The following is a 23,575-nucleotide window of genomic DNA, read 5'->3' on the forward strand; positions in this document are numbered from 1 at the left end:
TCAGGAAGACTTGGGTTCAAATCCTGTTTCTGATACTTTGCTTTGTGATCCCAGTCAAGTCACTTAATCTTTCTAAGCCTTGATTTCTTCATATTGTTAATTAAATAAGAGGGATGAACTAGATAACCTCTAAGTTCCTATCCAGCTCCAAGTCTAAATTTAAAATTGTCATTTTAATTTACTTAAAAGGAAATGAGATTGAAATCTGTCTCCAAAGTACTTATGTTATCTTAATGAACATAATTTATAATTGTTATCTTAATAAACAGATTATTATTGTTGTTATTATGGTATTTAGTGCCAGACAAATAGTAGAGACTATATAAATACTTATTCCCTTTCTCTCCACAGAGAAGCTGACATCACTTTCAGATTATTTTATTTGTAGTTATTTCTATTTGTATTTGGTGAAGACCCTTTGACTTTTGCATAAAGCCTTTGTTGAGAGTGTCTCCATCAGTGGCACTATGAAGAAATGACATTTTTCGTTCCTTTTTTTTCCTTGCCTCTTAATACATCCAGCTCCAATCAGGAGCAATCTCTGCTGGTAACCTATGTATATTATTATTATTATCATTTTAACAGGTATAAAACTGGTGATGGAAGTAATTTCTCAGACCAGGTTAATACAGATTATTCTTATCTCTTTACCTTTGCAATCTTTCCCTTTATTTTGTTTTCCTTTATCTAAAGGAAAGTTTATAATCCTGCCAGGGGAATTAGGCAAAATTGTCAGGGTGACTTGAGCTTTTAAGATTAGACTGGGTGACTGGGTAGCTGGGGGCTGGGGGAGCAGAAGAAGGAAGGAAGACTCATGGAATAGAAGGCTATCCCTCATCTCTAAAGATTAAAACATACATATCCACTCTACCCCAGTTGGAGGTAACTTACAGCACAAAGCATTTGCGGTCTAGATAAAGGATAGGCTGACTACTACCAGTCAAGTCACAATCTCTCTGACCTTCATTTTCCTTTTTTTTTTTAACACAAACAGGTGATTTCAGAAGTAAGTCAGAGCTGTGATTTTTTTTAAAACAATGCATACCCTTTTTTTTCTTTTTTAAACCCTTACCTTTCGTCTTGGAAATCAATAGAAAACTACAGACCAAATCTCCGGATTGAACTTAGATACAAAAAATCTTAAATAGAATATTAGCCAAAAGACTGCAACAAGTGATCAGGAGGGTTATTCATTATGATCAGGAGGGATTTATACTAGGAATGCAAGGATGGTTCAATATTAGGAAAACCATTAACATAATTGACCATATCAACAAACAAACCAACAAAAATCACATGATTATCTCAATAGATGCAGAAAAAGCCTTTGACAAAATACAATACTCATTCCTATTGAAAACACTAGAAAGTATAAGAATAGAAGGTCCTTTCCTAAAAATGATAAACAGTATTTATCTAAAACTGTCAGCAAACATCATCTGCAATGGGGATAAACTATATGCATTCCCAGTAAGGTCAGGAGTGAAACAAGGATGCCCATTATCACCTCTATTATTTAACATTGTACTAGAAACACTAGCAGTTGCAATTAGGAGAGAAAAAGAAATTGAAGGTATTAAAATAGACAATGAGGAGACCAATCTATCATGCTTTGCTGATGATATGATGGCCTACTTAAAGAATCCTAGAGAATCAACAAAAAAGCTAGTGGAAATAAATCAACAACTTTAGCAAAGTTGCAGGCTACAAAATAAACCCACATAAGTCATCAGCATTTCTATATATCTCCAACACATCTCAGTAGCAAGAATTAGAGAAATTCCAATTAAAATCACCCTAGACAATATAAAAGAATTGGGAATATATTTGCTGAGACAAACACAGGAACTATATGAACACAACTATAAAACACTTTCCACACAATTAAAACTAGATCTAAACAATTGGAAAAACATTAACTGCTCGTGGGTAGAATGAGCTAACATAATAAAAATGACCATCCTACCCAAACGTATTTACTTATTTAGTGCCATACCCATCGAAGTACCAAATTTTTTTTTTACTGAATTAGAAAAAACATGACAAAGTTCATTTGGAAGAACAAAAGATCAAGAATATCAAGGGAAATAATGAAAAAAAATGCGAAGGAAGCTGCCCTTGCAGTCCCAGATCTCAAACTATATTATAAAGCAGTAGTCATCAAAACAATATGGTACTGGCTAAGAGACAGAAAGGAGGATCAGTGGAGTAGACTTGGGGTAAGTGACCTCAGCAAGACAGTATATGACAAGCCCAAAGCTCCCAGCTTTTGGGAACAAAATCCACTATTTGATAAAAACTGCTGGGAAAATTGGAAGACAGTATGGGAGAGATTGGGTTTGGATCAACTCCTCACACCCTACACCAAGATAACTCAGAATAGGTGAATGACTCGAACATAAGGAAGGAAACTATAAGTAAATTAGGTGAACACAGAATAGTATATATGTCAGATTTTTGGGAAAGGAAAGATTTTTTTTATTGTTATTATTTTTTTTTGAATTTTATTATATTTTATTTGATCATTTCCAAGCATTATTCATTAAAGACATAGATCATTTTCCTTTCCTCCCCCTCACCCCCCATAGTCGATGCACAAATCCACTGGGAATTACATGTTTTCTTGATTTGAACCCATTGCTATGTTGATAATATTTGCATTAGAGTATTCATTTAGAGTCCTCTGTCATGTCCCCTCAACCGCTGTATTCAGGCAGTTGCTTTTCCTCGGTGTTTCCACTCCCATAGTTTATCCTTTGCTTATGAATAGTGTTTTTTTCTCCTAGATCCCTGCAAATTGTTCAGGAACATTACACCACCACTAATGGAGAAGCCCATTATACCACAGTGTATTAGTCTCTGTGTACAATGTTCTCCTGGTTCTGCTCCTCTCGCTCTGCATCAGGAAAGGAAAGATTTTAAAACCAAGCAAGAGTTAGAAAAAAATCACAAAATATAAAATAAATAATTTTGATTACATCAAATTAAAAAGGTTTTGTATAAACAAAACCAATGCAACCAAAATTAGAAAGGAAGTAACAAATTGGGGAAAAATCTTCATAACAAAAACTCTGACAAAGGTCTAATTACTCCAATTTATAAAGAGCTAATTCAATTGTACAAAAAAATCAAGCCATTCTCCACTTGATACATGGGCAAGGGACATGAATAGGCAATTTTCAGTTAAAGAAATCAAAACTATTAATAAGCACATGAAAAAGTATTCTAAATCTCTTATAATCAGGGAGATGCAAATCAAACAACTCTGAGGTACCACTTCACACCTAGCAGATTGGCTAACATTACAGCAAAGGAAAGTAATGAATGCTGGAGGGGATGTGGCAAAGTTGGGACATAAATGCATTGCTGGTGGAGTTGTGAATTGATCCAACCATTCTGGAGGGCATTTTGGAACTATGTCCAAAGGGCACTAAAAGACTGATCCAGCCATAGCACTGCTGGGTTTGTACCCCAAAGAGATAATAAGGAAAAATACATTACTAGACTATTTATAGCTGTGCTCTTTGTGGTGGCAAAATGCTGGAAAATAAGGGGGTGTCCATCAATTGGGTAATGGCTGAACAAATTGTGGCATATGTTGGTGATGGAATACTATTGTGCTGAAAGGAATAATAAACTGGAGGAATTCCATGTGAACTGGAACGACCTCCAGGAATTGATACAAAGTGAAAGGAGCAGAACCAGGAGAATGTTCTACCCAGAGACTGATAACACTGTGGTACAATCGAATGTAATGGACTTCTCCATTAGTGGCAATGCAGTGATGAACAACTTGGAGGAATCTATGAGAAAAACCACTACCCACATTCAGAGGAAAAATTGTGGGAGTAGAAACACCGAAGAAAAACAAGTGCTTGACTACATGGGTTGAGGGGATATGATTCGGGATATACACTCTAAATGAACATCCTAATGCAAACATCAACAACATGGAAATAGGTTCTGATCAAGGACACATGTAATACCCAGTAGAATTGTGTGACAGCTATGGGGAGGGGAGGGAGGGATAGAATATGATTCTTGTAACCAAGGAATAATGTTCTAAATTGACTAAATAAAATTTAAAAACAATGTCAGCTATGGACTAAAAACAAGCAAACCAAAAAAAAGAAAGAAAAACTCTTCGAATATAGATTACCTTCACTAGTAGAGAGTTTCCTTACATGAGATTTCCCTATACTAATAAAATCACAGATCCAGTCTCCATTTCTATGTGCAAGGTTTCAGATTGAGGAAAATTAATGTTAGATTGTATGAATTCATTCTTTCCCTCAAATTCTAGCCTCTGAAAGTTAGGCAGTTGCTCAAGGGTACAGTAATTAATTACTCTTGTCTGTAAGGCATTTCCCTGGGCCAGGACCCCTCCTCTGTTTATCGAAAACCAAAATGCCATTTCTTAATTGTCAGAGAGGGGCTGCTCAGCTTAGTTATATTAAAGCTCCAGATGCCATAAAGGAGAAGAGTTTACATCTAAGCCCACTTCCTCATTAAAATATTCTCCATGTGGGACTGCTGGAAGATTCAAATGATGTACTGTCAGGCCAATCAGGAGGAAGACATATCTCTGTAGAAAAGACTGAGTCAGACATCACTGAATTATTTTCTGAACAGAGGCATGTGGATGATTTACTTGGCCTTTATTAATAGATTATATGCCCCTATTAATAAATGATATACTTGGAGAAATAGCTTCATTTTATTTATTGGTTAAAATTCTAGACTTCAGATCTATAGATACAAAAGATGAATAGTCCTTTTCTTGGAGAAGCTTACATTCTACTGGAAGGATATATCATTCATTTTAGTACATAAGGATAATTTTAGGAGGAAAGAGCCCTAAGAAGTAGGCGAATAGGGAAAGGCTTCTCTTTGTAGTTGGCACCTGAACTTGAAGGAAGCTAAAGATTGTAAGAGATGGCTATAGGAAGGGAGTATGTTCCAAACCTGGTGACATCCTTGTGCATAGGCACATTAGTGGGAGATGAAATGTCATGGGAATAACAAGACTGGTAGTTTAGCTGAATGTGTAAGGAATATGTATGACGGGTATTAACGTGAAATAAAATTAGAAATTTGGAGCATCAGGCTTTGAAGGGCTTTAAAATACTAAGCTGAGAGGAGTATGAATTTTTATTGCAATGAAAGATTCTTAAGCAGGAAGTGATGTGCTTAGGCCTGTGTTTTACATTTTCCCCACATATTAATATATATAAATTGATATAAATGTCGTTCTTATAGAAGAGAGTTTGAATAAAAGAAAAAGATGACATTTTTCTCCTTTTCCCTTTCCTTCATATTTACCTTTTCAGGTATTCCATGCTCTTTGTTTTTCGATATCAAACTTTCCACAGAGCTCTGGTCTTTTCTTTGCAAAAACTTGGAAATCTTCTATTTTGTTGAATGCCTAAACTTTTCCCTGGAAGTATATAGTCAGTTTTGATGGATAGTTGATTCTTGGTTGAAGGCCCAGCTCTCTTGCCTTTCTGAAAATCATGTTCCATGCCTTATGATCATTCAGAGTGGAACTTGCAAGGTCTTGTGTGACCCTGATTGGCATTCCTTTATATCTAAATTGTCTTTTTTCTGGCTTCTTGTAAGAGTTTTTCTTTTGCTTGAAAGCTTTGGAATTTGGCAATTACATTCCTGGGAGTTGTCTTTTGGGGATTTAGTGTAGAGAGTGTTCTGTGAACTCTTTCAATGCCTGTATTGCCCCCTTGTGCTAGAATCTCTGGGCAGTTTTCTTTGATGATATCTTGTATTATAATGTCGAGATTATTATTTATTTCTGGTTTTCTGGTAGATAGGCCTGTGTTTTAGAAAGAAAAAAAATTTTTATTTTTGGTCACCTGTGTGGAAGATGGATTTGAAGAAAAGAGACTAGGAGTAGGGAGTTTAAGCAGGTGGCTAAGACATTGTCTTTGCCCACAAGCTAATGTTCTAATGGGAGAGGCAACATGCAGTCAACTATATACACAGGAGCAATATACAATGTGAATGGAAGATAGTTTCAGAGGGGAAACACCAGAAGTGTTTATATGGAAGTGGGGGGGAATGAGTGGAGTGTTCCTAGAAACTTCTCTTGCAGAAAGTGGGATTTGAGCAGAATCTTGAGGGAAGCTAAGAAAGTTGGAGGGCAGTAGTTGAGGATGTTCTGACAAAGAAAAAAAAATGTTTGGAATAGCTTAGCTGCCTTGAGGAGGGTGAGAGAGTCAACTTGAGTGAATTAATGCATTGCTCTGCACCAGGGAGAATCCATATAAAATCATATATTAAATCTGTAGTGGACAGACTTGGGCATGGGGTTATGTAGATTTCTTCAGCAGCTGAAAGTGGGAGGGAAGGAGAGACAGGTGCTTAGGCTGACTAAGGTTTGAGATTTGACATGTAATAAGCCTTGAGATAAAGAGGTAGACACAGACCCCGGATTCACATGTAAGAGACTTGAAACAGAGAGCAGTGTATAGTTGAGCTTGTTAAATGTGGGGTGAGTTTGAAAAGTGTAGGAAATGAAACAAAAATAAGAGTGATAGAAGCAGAGAGCAGGGTGACTTGGATGGTAAATCAAGGTGTAAATGAAGAGATTTAGGGATGAGGCAGTGCCAAAAAGGGAGGCAGATTGTAACTATTTTAAAAGTCTGGAAAAAAAGGTAATTTTTAAAAATCTCTACTTCTCTCCCCTGAAATGTTCTTTAAAAAATAACAAAAACAAATGGTACCTCACAAATGGTTCCTTTTTATTTGAGAATTTTATTTTTGACACCATTTTAAAATGTTTACAGCTTTGAGAAGAACAGGATTGTTAGCATGAAATTCCTCTAACATATAATTAGCAACCATATTTGATCTGAGCTAAGGAAAAATCTTGATACCCATCATTTAAAAAAATATTTCAAGAGTAATAAATGTGGAATGTATTAACCAGCTGGCAAGGTCTTGTCCTTATTATTTTAATTAACTTTGAAACCATTTGAAAAAGTCAAAAAATCCTTTTAGCCGTAGTGTATACAGAATTAAAAACAAACAAACAAACAAATACCCTTAGTTAAGAAAGATACATAAATTAGTCCTTTAGCAATTTGAATTTTAAGAATCAGTTGACAAAATTAAATGAGTAACTTTTGAGATGGTAACACATATTGATTGAGATCACTGAAAGGTTGGATAACAATATTACACAGTTCTCTAGTTCCTGGTGGAAGAAATCTCCTATTCCCAACCATACTTTTTTCCTGGGATTTCCTTTTTACCTTTTTTCCCAAAAATTTACTATCTTTTTATGAACTTATTGCTTGTTGTCTCTTTCGCATGTATTATAAACCTTGTGAGATTTTCATTCAAGCTTTCATTATGTAGATTCTCTGAATTACTTTTTAACTTAGAATAATATATCAAAAACTTGGAACAGATGGTGATTTGAGTAGTAATTGGAGGAGTCAAAAGCTATTGTCATAGGTGGTGCATTTATCAGTGAAAAGTAGATGGCAGATGTGGTCATAAAACTAAACAAAAAGAAAAAGAGCACAAAGATCATCCAGGGATTAAAGCATCTATAGGAAACTTTGGAAAGAAGAGTTTATAATTTTAGTCAAAAGGAAAGGAATGCAGTGAACTAATATGAAGATCGTGGTTGGGACTGAAGGACAGTAAATGGGAATAAAATTGAAGGGTGTGATAAGGTGAAGAAGGAAAAAATAGTGAAAATATTTGAACCATTTCCCCCCAAATATTGTGTTTTATAATGCCATCATATGGGCAGATTTTCTTTTAGAACAAATTAATTGTGGTCTTGTTTTATATTCTGTAGTGCTGATTATGGTAACTGAATGGGTTGCTTTGTTTACCCTTTCAAATAGTCAGCATTAGTCAGTCTCACAGCTGTTGAGTAGCTTTGTTGGCATCTGAGCCATGGGAACCAAAGTGGGTTGGGATGTGATTTTGTGTGTGTGTGTGTGTGTGTGTGTGTGTGTGTGTGTGTGTGTGTGTGTATTGCTTTCTTCAAGTATACTTTGAAACCATGAATTATGGGAGATTTTTTGCCATTTGTCTGCATTTTAAAAGAATTGTTGTTTTAAAAGGAAATTTGGGCATTGATTATGAGTTCATAAATTTTATCATCCTTTTGGTTTGACATAGAAGAATAAACACCATGGAGCTCCAAATATTTAAATAGATGATTATGGAAAACACTTTTGAATGAAGGTTTTTGAATAAGTGATTTTTGAATTATGCTATCATAGAAACATTTATAATCAGCTTAGAATTTGTTGCTTTATAATGGTGCAGCAGCTTATTAAGTCATTTAACTTTTTATTTCCTCAGTACAGGGAGAGACCCAAGTATAGTTAAAACCAAGTTTAAAAATGTCAAATTTTTGGCATGCTAGTAATAATACTACATACAAAGATCTTCTTATGTATTCTTAAGTGATAATGCAACATAGGGTAGAGTACCCAATTTATATATGACTAAGGGAACTGAGACACAGAGAGGTCAAATCCATCTGCCTAAGGTGACATAGTAACTGGCAAAATTAAAGGCTTATTACTATATTCTACTACTTAGTCTAGAGCCAAGTCTACTGCTTTTTTCTGTTAAAAGGTGTGATGAATGTCACAGAAAAATTGTAGAGCAGTGCTGTATGATACTTTATAACTGACTCAGAATGAACCCTTGCTACCTGTACAGGATTGCACAGGTAAGGAGTTGTTTTGAGGACAGAGCTTCGTAAACCTTAAAAAGATGAGCAAATGTTTGTAATTCTTTTAAAATCATTTATTTTAAACTTAAACATAAAATAAAATGAGTATTTCCATCTACATAGTAGAACAGAAGAGAGGATTCTTTATGAAATTATAGATGGCTATTATGTATATCTTGCTTTTTAAAAAAAAAACTATAATAAATTTAACCTGTGGCCTTCAAAGCTCTCCTACTTGTTTCTTTTTGGTCTTCTTTCCATTCTTTTTTTGTGAATTAGAAGGAAAAAAAAAGAGGCTTTAGTGATTTCTTCCTCTCTTCCCTCCCCCTTTCACCTTCCTTCTTTTCTTCTCCTCCTGTCACACCTCCCCCCACCTCCAGTTCCCCTCCTTTTTAAAGAAAAATAATAAAACATCTGCATAATTAAAATAAATTCTTACTTTGACTGTGTAAAGAAAAGTTTATTCTCTTCTTGAGTTCATCAAATGAGTATCATCCTTCATCATCTCCCCTACTGAATTGTAGTGGGTCATTTAATTGGTTAGAATTGTCATTATCTTTCAAAGTTGTTTTTTAATTTTATAATATCATATATTATTCTCAGCACAGTTAGGAAGCACTTAGTTAGGAAGGGTAGATAGTGTTAGGCCCAGAGTCAGCAAGACTTACCTTCTTGAGTTCAGGTCTGGTCTCAGGCACTTTCTAGCTAGCTGTGTGACCTGGGCAATTCACTTTGCCTCAGTTTCTTCATCTGTCAAATGATCTGGAAAAGGAAATAATAAGTCATTCCAGTATCTTTGCTAAGAAAACCCCAAATGGGACCACAAAAAGTTGGACACAACTGAAAAACATACTAATTGGGGGGGGTTCTTATTATATTTATGCATGAGTGTATATGGATCCTTTCCTTCTTTCTTTGATCTCTTGGCCTATAAGCCTGCCTAGTATCATTGGATGGAAGGAGGAATACACATTTTAGTGATTGGGGCAGGTATTGGATAGAATGTAGTTAAAATTACTTTTTAGAATGGCTAAATCATAGGTCTACCAATAATGTGTTGGTGTGCCCCTTTTCCCAAGGTTCCACATCATATACCTTTCTTTTTTTGTCATCTTTACCACCTGATTTAATTATTAGTGATAGGTTCATTTTTCTGTTTGGTTATTGATAGGGTTTCTTCCTTTCAAAACTGCCCATTGATACTCTTCTACCATTTTTCTATTGAGTTCTTATTAGAGAATTTGCTGCTAAGGTATTCTTAGTTAACAACTTACTTCTCTTCCAATTTTAATTGCATTAGTTTTGTTTGTAACATCAATTTTTAATTTTATGGAATCAAAATTGCCTATTTTATCTTTTGTGATCCTTTTTTCCCCCTTGTTTGGTGATGAACTCTTCTCTTATCCATAGATCTGAAAGGTACTTTTTTTTTCTTTCATATCATTCTTTGTGTATATCATGTATCTATTTGGAGTTAAATTTGGTATACTATGTAAAATGCTGGTTTCATGACTGCCATCTACCAGACTGATTTCCATTTCTCATAGTAGTTTGTGTCTAATATTGAGTTGTTATCCAAGTAAATGGTGTCCTTGAACACTGTGCTATTGTGTTCATTTGCATCTTTATAGTTTATTTAATATGTTCCACTGATTGACCCTCTCAATATTTTTTTACTCGTATCAAATTGTTTTGATCAGAGGTAGCCTGTAGATAGGAAATGAACCAGATTAAAATGTAATTGGGAAGGGGCAGTTGGGTGGCTCAGTAGATTGAGAGCCAGGAAGTCCTGGGTTCAAATTTGGCCTCAGACACTTCCCAGCTGTGTGACTCTGGGCAACTCACTTGACCCCCATTGTCTAGCCCTTACCACTCTTCTGCCTTAGAACCAATACATAATATTGATTCCAGGATGAAAGTTAAGATTAAAAAAAATTGGGAAATTTTAAACTGGATAAAAATGCAGTATAATATATATAATATTACTTTGGGGTTTTCTAAGTCAAGTTTGACTGTTGAGATATGTTTCTTTTTGAAATTTAAGAAAATTAATATTTATTTAGGTTTGTATTTCTTTAAGGTGCTTTTTTTTTTTGTACTTCTCATTTAATTTCTATATGTATCTTGGCAGGTAGATTCCCAAGTATTTTTTATACATTCTGTAGTTATTTCAAATGGAATTTCACCTTCTATCTCTTCCTGGCCATTTGAATGTACTACCACTTTTTTTTTCTTTTCTTTGGAGAAAACAGACTTGGGAGAAATGTTACTTATTTTTGTTTTATGATGAAGAGAAAAATTCTCCTTGTTTTGATTTGTCATTTATCATAATTGACGACCAGTTAAAGTTATGAAAGCTTCCTAGTATTTAAATGTAGAAATACAGAAAATTGTGGTTTTTATTAAATTGTGGTTTTTTTGTCTTCCTTAATTTCTCTAACTAAAATTACAACATGAGGTCAGTTTTTTGTCAGGGAGGAAAAAAGTGATCAATAGTAGCATCTCCTTTTAATTAATGAATTGAAAAGAAAAACAACATTGTGATTTGTATTATTTAAACTAATGGAAATTTATTATCCCCTTAACTTAAAGCTTTAAAGATTCTGTTGTAAACACTTGTTTCCTTGTATCTTTTGTTAGAAATTCTTTAAATAACTTTTGTTTTACTAATTTTCATTAGCTTTTATTTATTAAGTAATTAAAATATATTGCAAAACTTTAGAAAATGTATGTCTTTTTAAAAATAGGCATCAAGCATGATGGAACCATGTGTGATACTTGTCGACAACAGCCAATTATTGGTATCCGATGGAAATGTGCTGAGTGTACAAATTATGACTTGTGCACAGTCTGTTATCATGGAGACAAACATCACTTAAGGCATCGTTTTTACAGAATTACCACACCAGGAAGTGAAAGGTAAGGAGTAAATCTTAATTATACAAATACAAGTTCCTCGTATATTTAAAATTTATTCAGTCTTATATTGTAAATGAGATAAAAAACCTTTGAGCTCTGACTCTTAATAATTTCTAGCATAATTTTGAACAAGGTTTGTCAGAAGTAGGAGAGAGAAAATTATTAAGCCTCAGAGGTCATCTAGGTCCAAATGATATCTCAAATAAGAATCTATTTTCTTATATACCTGACAAATTGTTATCCAACCTTTGCTAATAGACTAAGTGATGGAGAACCTACTACCCATATCCAAAACAGGCCATTCCATATTTGGACAACTTTAATTATTGGGACATTTTTTATTCTCTAATCTTGAACACTGTAATTGTTTTTAATCAAACCTACAATTTCGTTAGCTTTTAGCTATCCTAATACATTGTTTGCTTGTTCTTAGTTTGCTGGCAATTGTATCTCTTATCTCTTTTGCTGAAGTGTGACTAGCCATGGCCACCTTCTCTTAGATTTGTGAATTTCAGTTTTGAAACCAAATGTGTGATTACATTTTTCATTTCTTATTTCTTCTTAATAGATTTGGTCTAATGTTATTGGGAAGATATTTTTGGGTCCTGACTTGATTAATGTATTTTGATGGCTATTCTTCCTGGTTATGTGTCATATGTAAATTTTTTTAAATGTATTTTTATTCCAAACCTAACACCCCCCAAAGTATGTATTTCCTTAGATAAAGAACATTTAAAAGGACCACATATTAAACCATAAATGTCTATTCTATACAGCTTACTTTTTAAAAAAATGTACATGACTTTAACTTACCCTTTTCAAAGTTATCTTTGTCTCTGCTTCCTTGTGAACTTCCTTTTCTTCTTTGCCTTTAAAAATGTTTTAGCTTTCTTTTCTTTTCCTTTTTTGGCATTACTATAACTAGCTTCCCTTTTTGCCCAATTTTTGATCAGTGCTCCTTAAGTCTTTCAATGTTGTTTATCTCTAAAATGTTATCTCATAAATTGTTTTTTTTTGTTCTTCTTACTCTGCTCTGCATTTGGTTGCTATGTTTGCCAGAGATTTTTTGAAGTAATTTAATTTCTTAAGGTTCAGTAATACTACATTACAATCATAATTTAATTTTTTCAGCCATCCCCATTGATGCATACCTCTTTAGTTTCTAGTCCATTGCTTTTTCTTTTTCCCTCCTAAAAATCCTCCATTTAGGGGCCATCCTCAAAGCTCAAGTTTGTTTTTGCTTATAGTTTTCCCTTAATTAGTATCCTCCTTCTTAAACCTACTCTCCCTTGTTTCTCTGTTAAATTTGATGTATTTCTGTGCCAAACTGTGTGCATGTGCATGTGTATGTGTATGTGTGTTCAGTTCTCCTTTATTTGGTTCATAAAAGTGTGAGGATCATTTGTCTGCTCCCCAGATGCCTTCATATTCATATATTCTTTTTTTCAATTTTGAGAAATAGTAAATTCTACCTCCTTTTATTTTTTATTTTTTTAAACATTATTTTATTTGGACATTTCCGAGCATTATTCATTGGAGACAAAGATCATTTTCTCCCCTCCAACCACCCCACCTATCCCATAGCCGACACTGGGTATCACAAGTGTTCTTGATTTGAACCCATTTCCTCTACCTCCTTTTAGCTCTACTTTCTATACTGATGTATTCTTTTTACTCTCCTTTCAAATTTTCACAATAGAATCAGCCTAACTTGGGTCTAGTATTCATCTTATTTAACTCTTTTAACCGTGCCCTTTCAAGACATTGAGGTTCTGAAGAGATACTTTTTATTTGTCTTTCCATCAGAATATTGGTACTTCACCATCATATAGCCCCCTCCACTTGCTCAAATAAATTGACTCTGTTATGTTTGCATTTCAAAGTTTGTACTCAGCTATGGTCTTTTCGTTTGGATATGTGAAACTCTGCTATTCCATTAAAGACCTCACTTCATTATACTTAAACTTTCAGGAAAACTTGGTCTCAAGCCTGCATATTTTCCCTTCTGGAATATTATATTCCAAGATTTTCCCATGAGGGAGCATATGGAAGAGAGTACAGGAATTGATAGTTACATGGAGATTCAGTTTGTAGAAAGAAAAGGCAAAAGCTTCACCTGTAAGAACTGAATGGAATCAGGGGTAGAATCTCGTTTCCAGTGAGATGAAAAGGCCAATGACTTAAATTATTTGTCCTTTTCCTTTTTTACAAATGAGGTGTTTTTTTCCCCATATTTTTTGTACTTATTTGTATTTTTTTTCAATCTTTAGAGTTTGTTTTAAGATTTTTTTTATCTCATGGAGTTACTTACTGGTTTTTGTTTGGTCTATTTTAATTTTTATGGAGTACAAAAACTTATTTGGGTAAGATTTATCACTACCCATATCTTTTTAAAAATTTAATTTATTTACATAATTTAATTAATTAATTTATTTTTTAATTGATTAATTAATTTAGAATATTTTTCCATGGTTGCGTGATTCATGTTCTTTCCCTCTTCTCTTCCCTCCCCCTCCCAGAACTGACAAGCAGTTCCTGTGGTTTTTACGTGTATCATTGTTCAAAACCTTGCTATGAGAGAGAACCAGAGATACTGGGAACGGTTGCTCAGAAGGTTGTACCCCTACTCAGGAAATGAACCATTTTATAACTTACAATTTTAATTAATTATTCTTGATAATTGGGCTCTAAAGTCACATTTCACATTTCACATCCTAGAAACTTGCTTACTGAAGATTAGAAAGGGAAGAAAAAAAGCCTTCATAGCCAACAGATGTTTTTCTTTTGGGGACAGGGATTGAAATAGGGTTTAATGACAATACCTTTCAAACCCTCAAATTATTGCATTAGAGTGCAAGGTACCCTAATAAATCATTTAGTCCAGTGCCTTCACTTTACCATGAAGGAAACTTAATTTAGAGAGGAGGCCTCAGTTTTTAATAAAATTGAGATTGAACAGCTAGGTTTCATAGTGGATAGAGTGCCACCAAGAGTCAGGAAGACTAATTTTCTGAGTTCAAATCTAACTTCAGATATATACTGTGTGACCCTGACCTTTATTAAGCCTCTTTGCTTCAATTTCCTTTATTTGTAAAATGAGCTGGAAAAGGAAATGGCAAATCACTCCATTGTCTTTGCCAAGGAAACCCTAAAATGGGATTATGAAGAGTATGACACAACTGAAAAAGACTGGAAAAACAAGAGGGCAACTGAACTCCAAATTTGGTAGACTCATCAACTTTTAGACCTAGAAGGGACCTGGGACAACCTCTCCTTGTGCCTCCCCACCTTTTTTGGTCTCTGAACCATTTCAGAGCATTGTCTCTGGTCTCTTGACATTTCTTGCCCTGCCTGAAATGCATCTTCCCCATCCCTGTCAGTGCAGATGGTGCCCAGAGTCTTCCCTTGCAGATAACTACTAAGTCTGATAAAATGTTGTTTTGACTTGCCACCTGCCTGAAACCGGGATCCTCATGTATATTTCTTTATGTAAACCTATAGACAACATATTGTACAACCACCTTGGTCTGTTTTCTCAGTTTCTTTCCAAACCTAGACTAGTCTAGAGTTCAGCCTATTATTTCCTCCTTTGCTAAAGGAATTTTGGAGTCTGTCAAATTTCTCCCAAGGAGAGACTGACTTCCATGTGTATTCGTATTTTGTCATCCTGTAACTGGCTTGTTGACCATTCCTTGACCCTATCAGAACTTGACTTCTGCCTTTCTAGCAAGCTTTATCCTTAGAAGAGTGTGTGCTTTAATGGTAGCACTGTTAATTTACAACCCTATAGACCAATACTCTGGTTGTCTCATCTTAGTTGTGTCTTTGACTGGCTCTCCATGAAAATTTACATTTGTGTTGCTGTGAAAATATTTTTATAGTGTGTATTAAGAAAGAACATAGCCCCCAAACTTAGCTTGTTTGGCTACAGTTTAAATTTTGAATGGTTTCTGATCTAGAATTCAATCTTGAATTACAGAGTACTTTTGGTGATAAAAGATATCTGTATTCTGTGGGCAAAAAAACAAAAAATCCAAATTAGGGGAAACCTTCAGATCTTAGGTATATAAGTTTTTATCTTTAACATCTTTACATTTAAAGTTTTTTGTTGATATTGTTTTTAAGAACCAGTTGAATATTATCTTACCAAATCAACCAAATCTACATAAATATTTTTACCTTTAGGGTACTTTTAGAATCTCGTCGGAAATCAAAGAAAATTACAGCTAGAGGAATCTTTGCAGGTGCCAGAGTGGTTCGTGGGGTGGATTGGCAATGGGAGGATCAAGATGGTGGAAATGGAAGAAGAGGGAAGGTAAGGAATTCTTTTTGAAAACATTTTGCTTTTGAAAAAATTTTGAATATTTCTTTTGGAATACTTCGTAGTTTTGTTATTTCAGCTCTTAAAGGATCTTGTATTTCATGGGCTGTACAAAAGCAGGTGATGATTGTTGATCCCATTCTAGATTCTTCCAAATTTGCCTGTTCCATGTCTTATTCCCTTAGAACCTCCTTCTTTGTTAGGTAATCTTTTTTTTTGTCAGCTAATCTGCTGAATTTACCTATTTGTTTTAACAAGTGCCCTTATGCCATATGGGTATGTGGAAATATAAAGTAAATATAAGTTAATTTTGAGGGCAGTTATTAGCAGTGAGATAGATCCAAGATTCTTTGGCAATTTTCCCAATAACACTTTCTAAAATTAGAGTTGTTTAACTTTTATTTCTTAATGTATTGAAATATAGAGTAAATTTATAATGTTATCATAGAGATATCTACTTTTAATTCTTGAAGTAATTTAAAGTAAATTTTTACTTTTTTTTTTAAACCCTTACCTTCCATCTTGGAATTAATACAGTGTGTTGGTTCCAAGGCAGAAGAGTGGTAAGGGCTGGGCAATGGGGGGTTAAGTGACTTGCCCAGGGTCACACATCTAGGAAGTGTTTGAGGACAGATTTGACCCTAGGACCTCCTTGACTCTAGGCCTGGCTCTCAATCTACTGAGCTACCTAGCTGCCAATTTTTACTTTTGTATATTTAAAGTACATTGTTCAATAAGCAGCTCTTTGTTTCCTGATTTGTAAGTGTTTTTTTTTTAATTTTCTAATGTATTGAGATTGTTTTGGGTATAGAAAATAGCTATACTTTAGGTTTCATAAGAATATTTTGGTTCATCGTGACATAGCAGTACTATAATTTTGTGATAGTTTCAAAATAATGTTAGGATATAATATAGAAATACATGATACAACATATCCTTTTTTGCTTTGAGTAAAATGCTTTAAAAATATTAGTGAGAATTCAAATGTGGGGCAGAGTCAAGATGGCAAAGTTGTAATTGTTAAAATTAAATTATGAGGTTGCTAGTACTTTTATTACATCTAAATAGTGATAATAAAGTGAGGGAAATGTAGGAAAGAGGTAAAGAGTTGTTTAGCTTATAACCCTATTTGCCATTTGACGGATTGAAGCTCCCCATCGCCCTTCAGGTTCTGTGAGAGAAAGAGAGGAAGGGAGAGGGAGAGGTGCGCCTTGGTCTCACCCTACAAGCAATTTTCTCCACTCACTATAGGTTTAAAAAATAGAATGAATAGAATAGGATAGAGAAAAGTATATAACAATACAACTGAATATAAATGGGATAAACTTACCCATAAAAAGAAAGGAATAACAGAATAGATGAGAAACCACAAGAGACACATAGAGAGACACACACAGAAGGATACATACAAATAAATTACAGACTATTCTGCTTTAGCTGAAGTTAAAAAAGTAGGGATAGCAATAATGATTTAAGACAAAGCAGAAGCAAAAATAGACCTAATTAAAAGAAATATTTGAGGAAACTATATTTTACTAAAATGCACCATACATAATGAATATGAATACTGAACACACACATGCCAAATGGCATAGCAAGAGGCCAAATTCTTGAAAGAAAAGTTAAGTTATAGGAGGAAATAAAATAATTATTATCTCTGCACTCCCCACCCCCCCAGTGCCTTACCCCAGACAGGGAAGGGAGGTGGCTTCTAGGCAGAGGGGTGGGTCAAGTGAGAAATGTTCTCAGGTACAGGGAAACTCCTGGCTTGCCCATAGAGAGGGCTTTGCATGCCTTTTTTGGCACATGTGCCATAGCTTCACCATCACGGCACTAGAACATTAAAAACATCACAAACATGGAGAAGAATAGAAATATTTAATGCAATCTTTTTGGATCATAATTTGATATTTAAAAAATAGCATTATATATTTGAATAGGTTTAATTGTTACAGTTTTTCTTATATCTAGCCCAAGTTTGTTTCTTTGCAAACTTATACTTATTCCTCCTAGTTTTGGTCTTTGGAGTCAGAAAAAATTTAATCCCTCTTCCAAGTGATAGCCTTTTAGATGACATGTCTATAAATGGATATGTATAGGGTAGTTGAAAGGCAACATTAGAGGAGAAGGTACTAGCATCTAAAGGTGATCAGGAAAGGGTAATCAGGAAAGAAAGGTCTTTTTTAGAACATGGTAATTGACCAGAATCTTCAAGAACATTTGGAATTCTGAGAAGCAGAGGTGAATTGGGAGAACATTCCAGGCATGGAGGACAGCCATTGTAAAGGCATAGAGTTGAGAAGATAGAGTGTTATGTGCTCAGAATAGCAGATAGATTGGTGAGTCTGGACAGTTGAGGAAGCTTTAATAATTTCTAGCTGAAAAGGCAAAAATGGGCCAACTTGGTTCTTTACAAATTTGTTACTGGCATAAATTGTAGCTTTAGCTGAGATAATTATTTTTTGTACTGCCTCATTATTAACAGTGCTATATTTACATCAAAAGTATATGATGTGGGGGGAAAAAGATCTTCTATAACATTTTCTGCCATGCTTAAAATGTTAAAATTAGTAAAACAATGATGAGTAAAAATTCCAAGAGACTAGGTTCTGGGTAAGAGAAATCAATTTATTTATTTGTTTTTAGTTTTAAATTTATTTAATTAATTTAGAATATTTTTCCATGGTTACATGATTCATATTCTTTCCCTCCCCCTCCTGTAGCCAATGAACAATTCAAGGAGGTTTTACATGTATCATTGATTAAGACTTATTTCCATATTATTAATATTTGCTCTAGGATGATCATTTAGAGTCTCCATCCCCGATCATATCCCCATTGAGCTATGTGATAAAGGAAATGTTTTTCTTCTGTGTTTCTACTCCCATAGTTCTTTCTTTGGATATGGATCTTTCTCCTAGGTCCCTCAGGATTGTCCTGGATCATTGCATTGCTATTAGTAGAAAAGTCTGTTATATTCAATTGTACCATAATTGTATCAGTCTCTGTGTACAACATTCTCCTGGTTCTGTTCCTTTCACTCTGCATCAGTTCCTGGAGGTCATTTTAGTTCACATGGAATTCCTCCACTTTATTATTCCTTTGAGCACAATAGTATTCCATCACTATCAGATACCACAATTTGTTCAGCCATTACCCAATTGAAGGGCATCTCCTCATATTCCATTTTTTGCCACCATAAAGATCATGGCTATAAATATTTTTGTACATGTATTTTTCCTTATTATTTCTTTGGGGTACAGACCCAGTAGTGGTATGACTGGATCAAAGAGTAGACAGTCATTTAAAGCCCTTTGGGCATAACTCCAAATCATCTTCCAGAATGGTTGAATCAATTCACAACTACACCAGCTATGTATTAGTGTCCCAATTTTGCCACATCCTCTCCAACATTTATTATTTTCCTTTGCTTTCATATTAGCCACTCTGCTAGGTATGGGGTAGTACCTCAGAGTTGTGTGGTACCTCAGAGTTGTTTTTGCAGAGAAATCATTTTATATATAGCAATAAACAATAAGTTAATTGGTTCATAGAATCTCTTGGTGATCAAAGACAAATTCATTTAGCATCTTGAATCATCAAATACAATTATAGAAGTTTGTTATTCAGCCCTTTTCTAGACAGCAGAAGACATTTCTAATTGGTGGACACCTAATGAGGAAGTGGACTATTTTCTAGTCCTTTCCTGATCTCCTTATGATAAAGGAGAGAATCAGATGCTTGATCAGAGGATTATCGTATCTTTGCTGATCTAGATGGGAAAATCAATTTAGGCTTGTCCAAGACTTGACTTTCCCCTATTCATCTCATTGGGGGAATCAGAGACATGACTATGCTGCCCCTTAGATATTTTTGGCCAAAAACGAATTTTCATTTGCTAGACAGGAGAGCTTATGTTCTCAATCATAAATATCCCAGCTTTAGAAACTGCTCTGGGATAGGAATGTGAAAACTATCCTAAATTTGACAGGATGAAGACTTGAGGAAAAAAGGCTTAAAAAGTAGAGTTTTACCCCACCTTATTAGAAGTCAGACAATAGGGGGCAGCTAGGTGTCTCAATGGATTAAGAGCCAGACCTGGAGACAAGAGAACTTGGATTTAATGTGGCCTTAAACATTTCCTAGTTGTGTGACCTTGGGCAAGTCACTTAACCCCTGTTTCCTAGCCCTTACCTCTTCTTCCTCATACACAGTATTGGTTCCAAGATGGAAGGTAAATTAAAAAAAAAAAAGAAATCAAACAGTATAGTCAAAGTATTATTTAGAAATAAAAATAATATGCCATTAGTAATACATGTTTTTCAGCAACTAAAGAAAATAAATAATTTTGTAGTAAATTATATTTGCTGTCAATGCCTGGGTCTTATGATCATGATTGTTAGGATTAAAATTCTCTGGTGACTGTATTGATTTATAATTTTTTCTTAGGTAGTAAAGCTTGGAGTTGGAGAAAGAGAAAGTCATCTAATCACCTGGCTGTGCCTAGCTAACCTACGTTTGTTACACCTCATGTAGTCAAGAGAAGCCATTCCAGGGAAAGTTGAAAGGCTCACATGCCGCTTCCTAGCCAAAGCCTGAATGCAAGTTGTCCTACCAGGCAGGTCTCTAGACCAACTGCCAAGAGCCAAAAAAGCCCAAAAAGTGATTGTGCTTCCTCATTTCCTTCTCTTAGAATGTCTATGATGTCACTCCTTCTGGGTCTCCCTGGTCAGACAAACTTGACCTCAGTCCAGGTCAGAGGTCCAGAGTCACTGGGAGACAAGAGACAAGAGACTTCTGGGACGTCAGGGTTCTGACGTTCTTTCATAATACATATGCATGCCCAGTCAGAGAGAGGCTGGTTCAAAACTGTCTTTTTTTTTTAATAGGAAAGAGGGATATAATTTATAATAAATTTACACAAGCCCCCTCTGATTCTTTGGGAGATTAACATGCTAGTCTTCCCTAGTGAATCTTGCCCTATATACATTTTAGGATTATTTTACCAGGGTCCATAGGGGCCCCAAAACTCCAGCTTTAAGATTACTCTTTGAACAAAATGAACCATTCATAGAAGATGCGACAGTTAAAAGATTTTACTTAGCCAAAAGAGCTAAACTTTGTTAAAAGAACTAACATTTTTTCCTTTCATTTTTTTCTTTTTTATCTTAAAATCTATTAGGTAACTGAAATTCAAGACTGGAGTGCCTCCAGCCCACACAGTGCAGCATATGTTCTATGGGACAATGGTGCTAAGAACCTTTACAGAGTTGGCTTTGAAGGCATGGTAAGCTTGAAGCAAATACAAATGATAAGAATGTTGGGTTGGGGAAAGGAAGAGAAATAAAAATAGCTCCTAACATGTTCTTTTGTTTTCCTCCTTTTGTCATAGCCTTCTGTCCATTTGCATCCTAGTAGGAAGTCCATTGTGAATTCAGCTATACTAATTATACATATACATTAGGATATGGAAGCCTGTTCTAGGAGATGTTATTACAATGGAAGATGTTTAAACTTTCTCAAAGGCTTTAACTGAAAATTTTGATAGTAAACATGGTATTACTTTAATTAGTTATTCTTTTCTAAGGCTCATTGCTTAAAGTAGGTTTCTTTTATATTTCAGTAAGACCCTGCCTAAAGTTGTTGGTACTTGGCATTCTACTTCTCTGCCTTGCTGCCTTCACACGTACAAAAATATTTTTAACAGCACTTTTTGTGATCACAAAGTACTGCAAAGTGCTTATCACAGTGCCTGATTAGTTGAATGATTGAAAGTAGTAGCCCAATATTGATATAAATACATATAATCCATAATAAGAAATGATGAATATGAAGAATTCAGGGAAATTTTGGTGGGCCTATGAACTGATTAAAAACTGAAATGAGCAGATGCAGACAGTTTAGAAAATGACTAAAATAACATAAATAAAATTAGCATTGAAAGACATCAGAACTCCAATTAACCTTGAACTCACTGAGACCATACTTTTTTGTCTCAGCTGTTTTCTGGTTGGATTACTTCATGTATGTTCTCCTCACATCTCCCTCTACCTGACCATGTTTAGCTCTGAAAATTTTAATGAAAACATTACTACCATTTCCTCTTTACTATTATTCTACTTAACTTTCTGCCTTCTCTAGCCCCTTTTGCAAGCTCTTTAAGGACAGGGATTATCTCACTTTTGTGTTTGTATCCTCAGTGGTTGACCTATAGTATAAGTGTTTAATAGAATCTTTTTTTTATTCCTTCACTTATTAATGCCTGGAATATACTTCCTCCTCACTTTAGCCTTTTAAAATTCCTAGTTTCCATATCCTGTATATATATACATTAGGATATGGAAGCCTGTTCTACCAGAAGCCTGTTAGTACTCTTGCCCTTCTTAATTTACCTTGTTATTTATTATTTGTTTGCTTCTATGTATCCTTCAGTAGATTGTAAGTCAGTGACCATTTTTGGTTCTGTATCTCATTCTTGCACATTAGAGGTGCTTAATATTGTTAATTAAATTGGTTTTGTATGGAACCTCATACAAGGTCTTTTAGGTTACTTCAATTTCAAAATTTGTTCTGGAGGTGAATAAAACTGAACTATGAATGCTAAAGACAATAGTATTAGGAGACTCTGTGGTGTGTGTGTGTGTGTGTGTGTGTGTGTGTGTGTGTGTGTATACATATATATATAAAATCAAATGTATTATGTTAGAAGTTATTTTTGAAGTGAAAGATAATTATTTACGCAAATATTGAACTGATCATTTGAAATGATTATATTGAGAAAGATGTTGGATAACTCAGAATGAAGTTTAGGAAGCCATGGGAGTATACCCAGCTCATTCCTCTTAATAGTTTTCCTTTCATGATGTTCTTGGTTATTAAAATGTATAGAGTGAAAGGAAGAAAAACTAGTGCCATGTTTGTATAGAACAGTGATGGTGAACCTTTTAGAGATGGAGTGCTGGGGCACCCCCCCCCAAGTGCCATGCCCCCAATGCTGGGTGTACCCTTTACCCCACACGGGGGAGGGGAGAAGCACTCATATTGGGCTACTAGGCAGAGAGGTGGGAGGTAAAGTGAGGAATGTCCTCAGCTAGTGTAGAGATGGGGAGGGGAATGTCCGGGAGCACTCAGCTCCCCTCCAGCTCTGCTACCTGTGAGCTGTCCACCTTGCTCCCTGTGCATTCCCATTGGCTGCTGGGCAGAGAGGTGGGGGATGCGAAAAAATGTCATCAGGAGTGTTGGAGAGGGGGAGGGGAGCAGCTCAGCCTGAGACCCTCTGTCTTTCTAGTAATGAACTGGATGGGGGAGGGCGGCCATGTGCCCACAGAGAGTGCTCTGTGTGCCATCTTAAGCACTCATGCAATAGGTTCGCCATCATTGATCTAGAAGCTGTAATAGATAGCACCAAAGAAATGAATGAGTGGAGAAGTTGTATTGGCAATAGGAAGTAAAATTTAACATATAGATTGAAAATTCTTTACCACCTCAATAGGCTAATATATTTAAATTCAAGGCTTCTTAATATTTTTGAAAATAAAATTATTTGCTGGCTCTTTAGAATTCAGTTAAATAGCCAATAATATGAAAAAAATTTGTAATTTTTAAAAAAGATTGCT

General features: G+C 34.9%; 1 protein-coding gene across 1 annotated transcript in view; it reads left to right on the plus strand.

The window, feature by feature from the left end:
- MIB1 (MIB E3 ubiquitin protein ligase 1) overlaps positions 1 to 23,575 on the plus strand; it is a 169,010-nt gene that overhangs the window by 27,001 nt on the left and 118,434 nt on the right. The window contains exons 2-4 of the mRNA XM_001363175.4: positions 11,467 to 11,638; positions 15,824 to 15,953; positions 21,142 to 21,246. Coding sequence (XP_001363212.1) covers positions 11,467 to 11,638; positions 15,824 to 15,953; positions 21,142 to 21,246 — 407 coding nt within the window. The remainder of the gene's footprint in view (positions 1 to 11,466; positions 11,639 to 15,823; positions 15,954 to 21,141; positions 21,247 to 23,575) is intronic.

Source organism: Monodelphis domestica, chromosome 3 (assembly GCF_027887165.1).
Source record: "Monodelphis domestica isolate mMonDom1 chromosome 3, mMonDom1.pri, whole genome shotgun sequence".
Taxonomy (NCBI): domain Eukaryota; kingdom Metazoa; phylum Chordata; class Mammalia; order Didelphimorphia; family Didelphidae; genus Monodelphis; species Monodelphis domestica.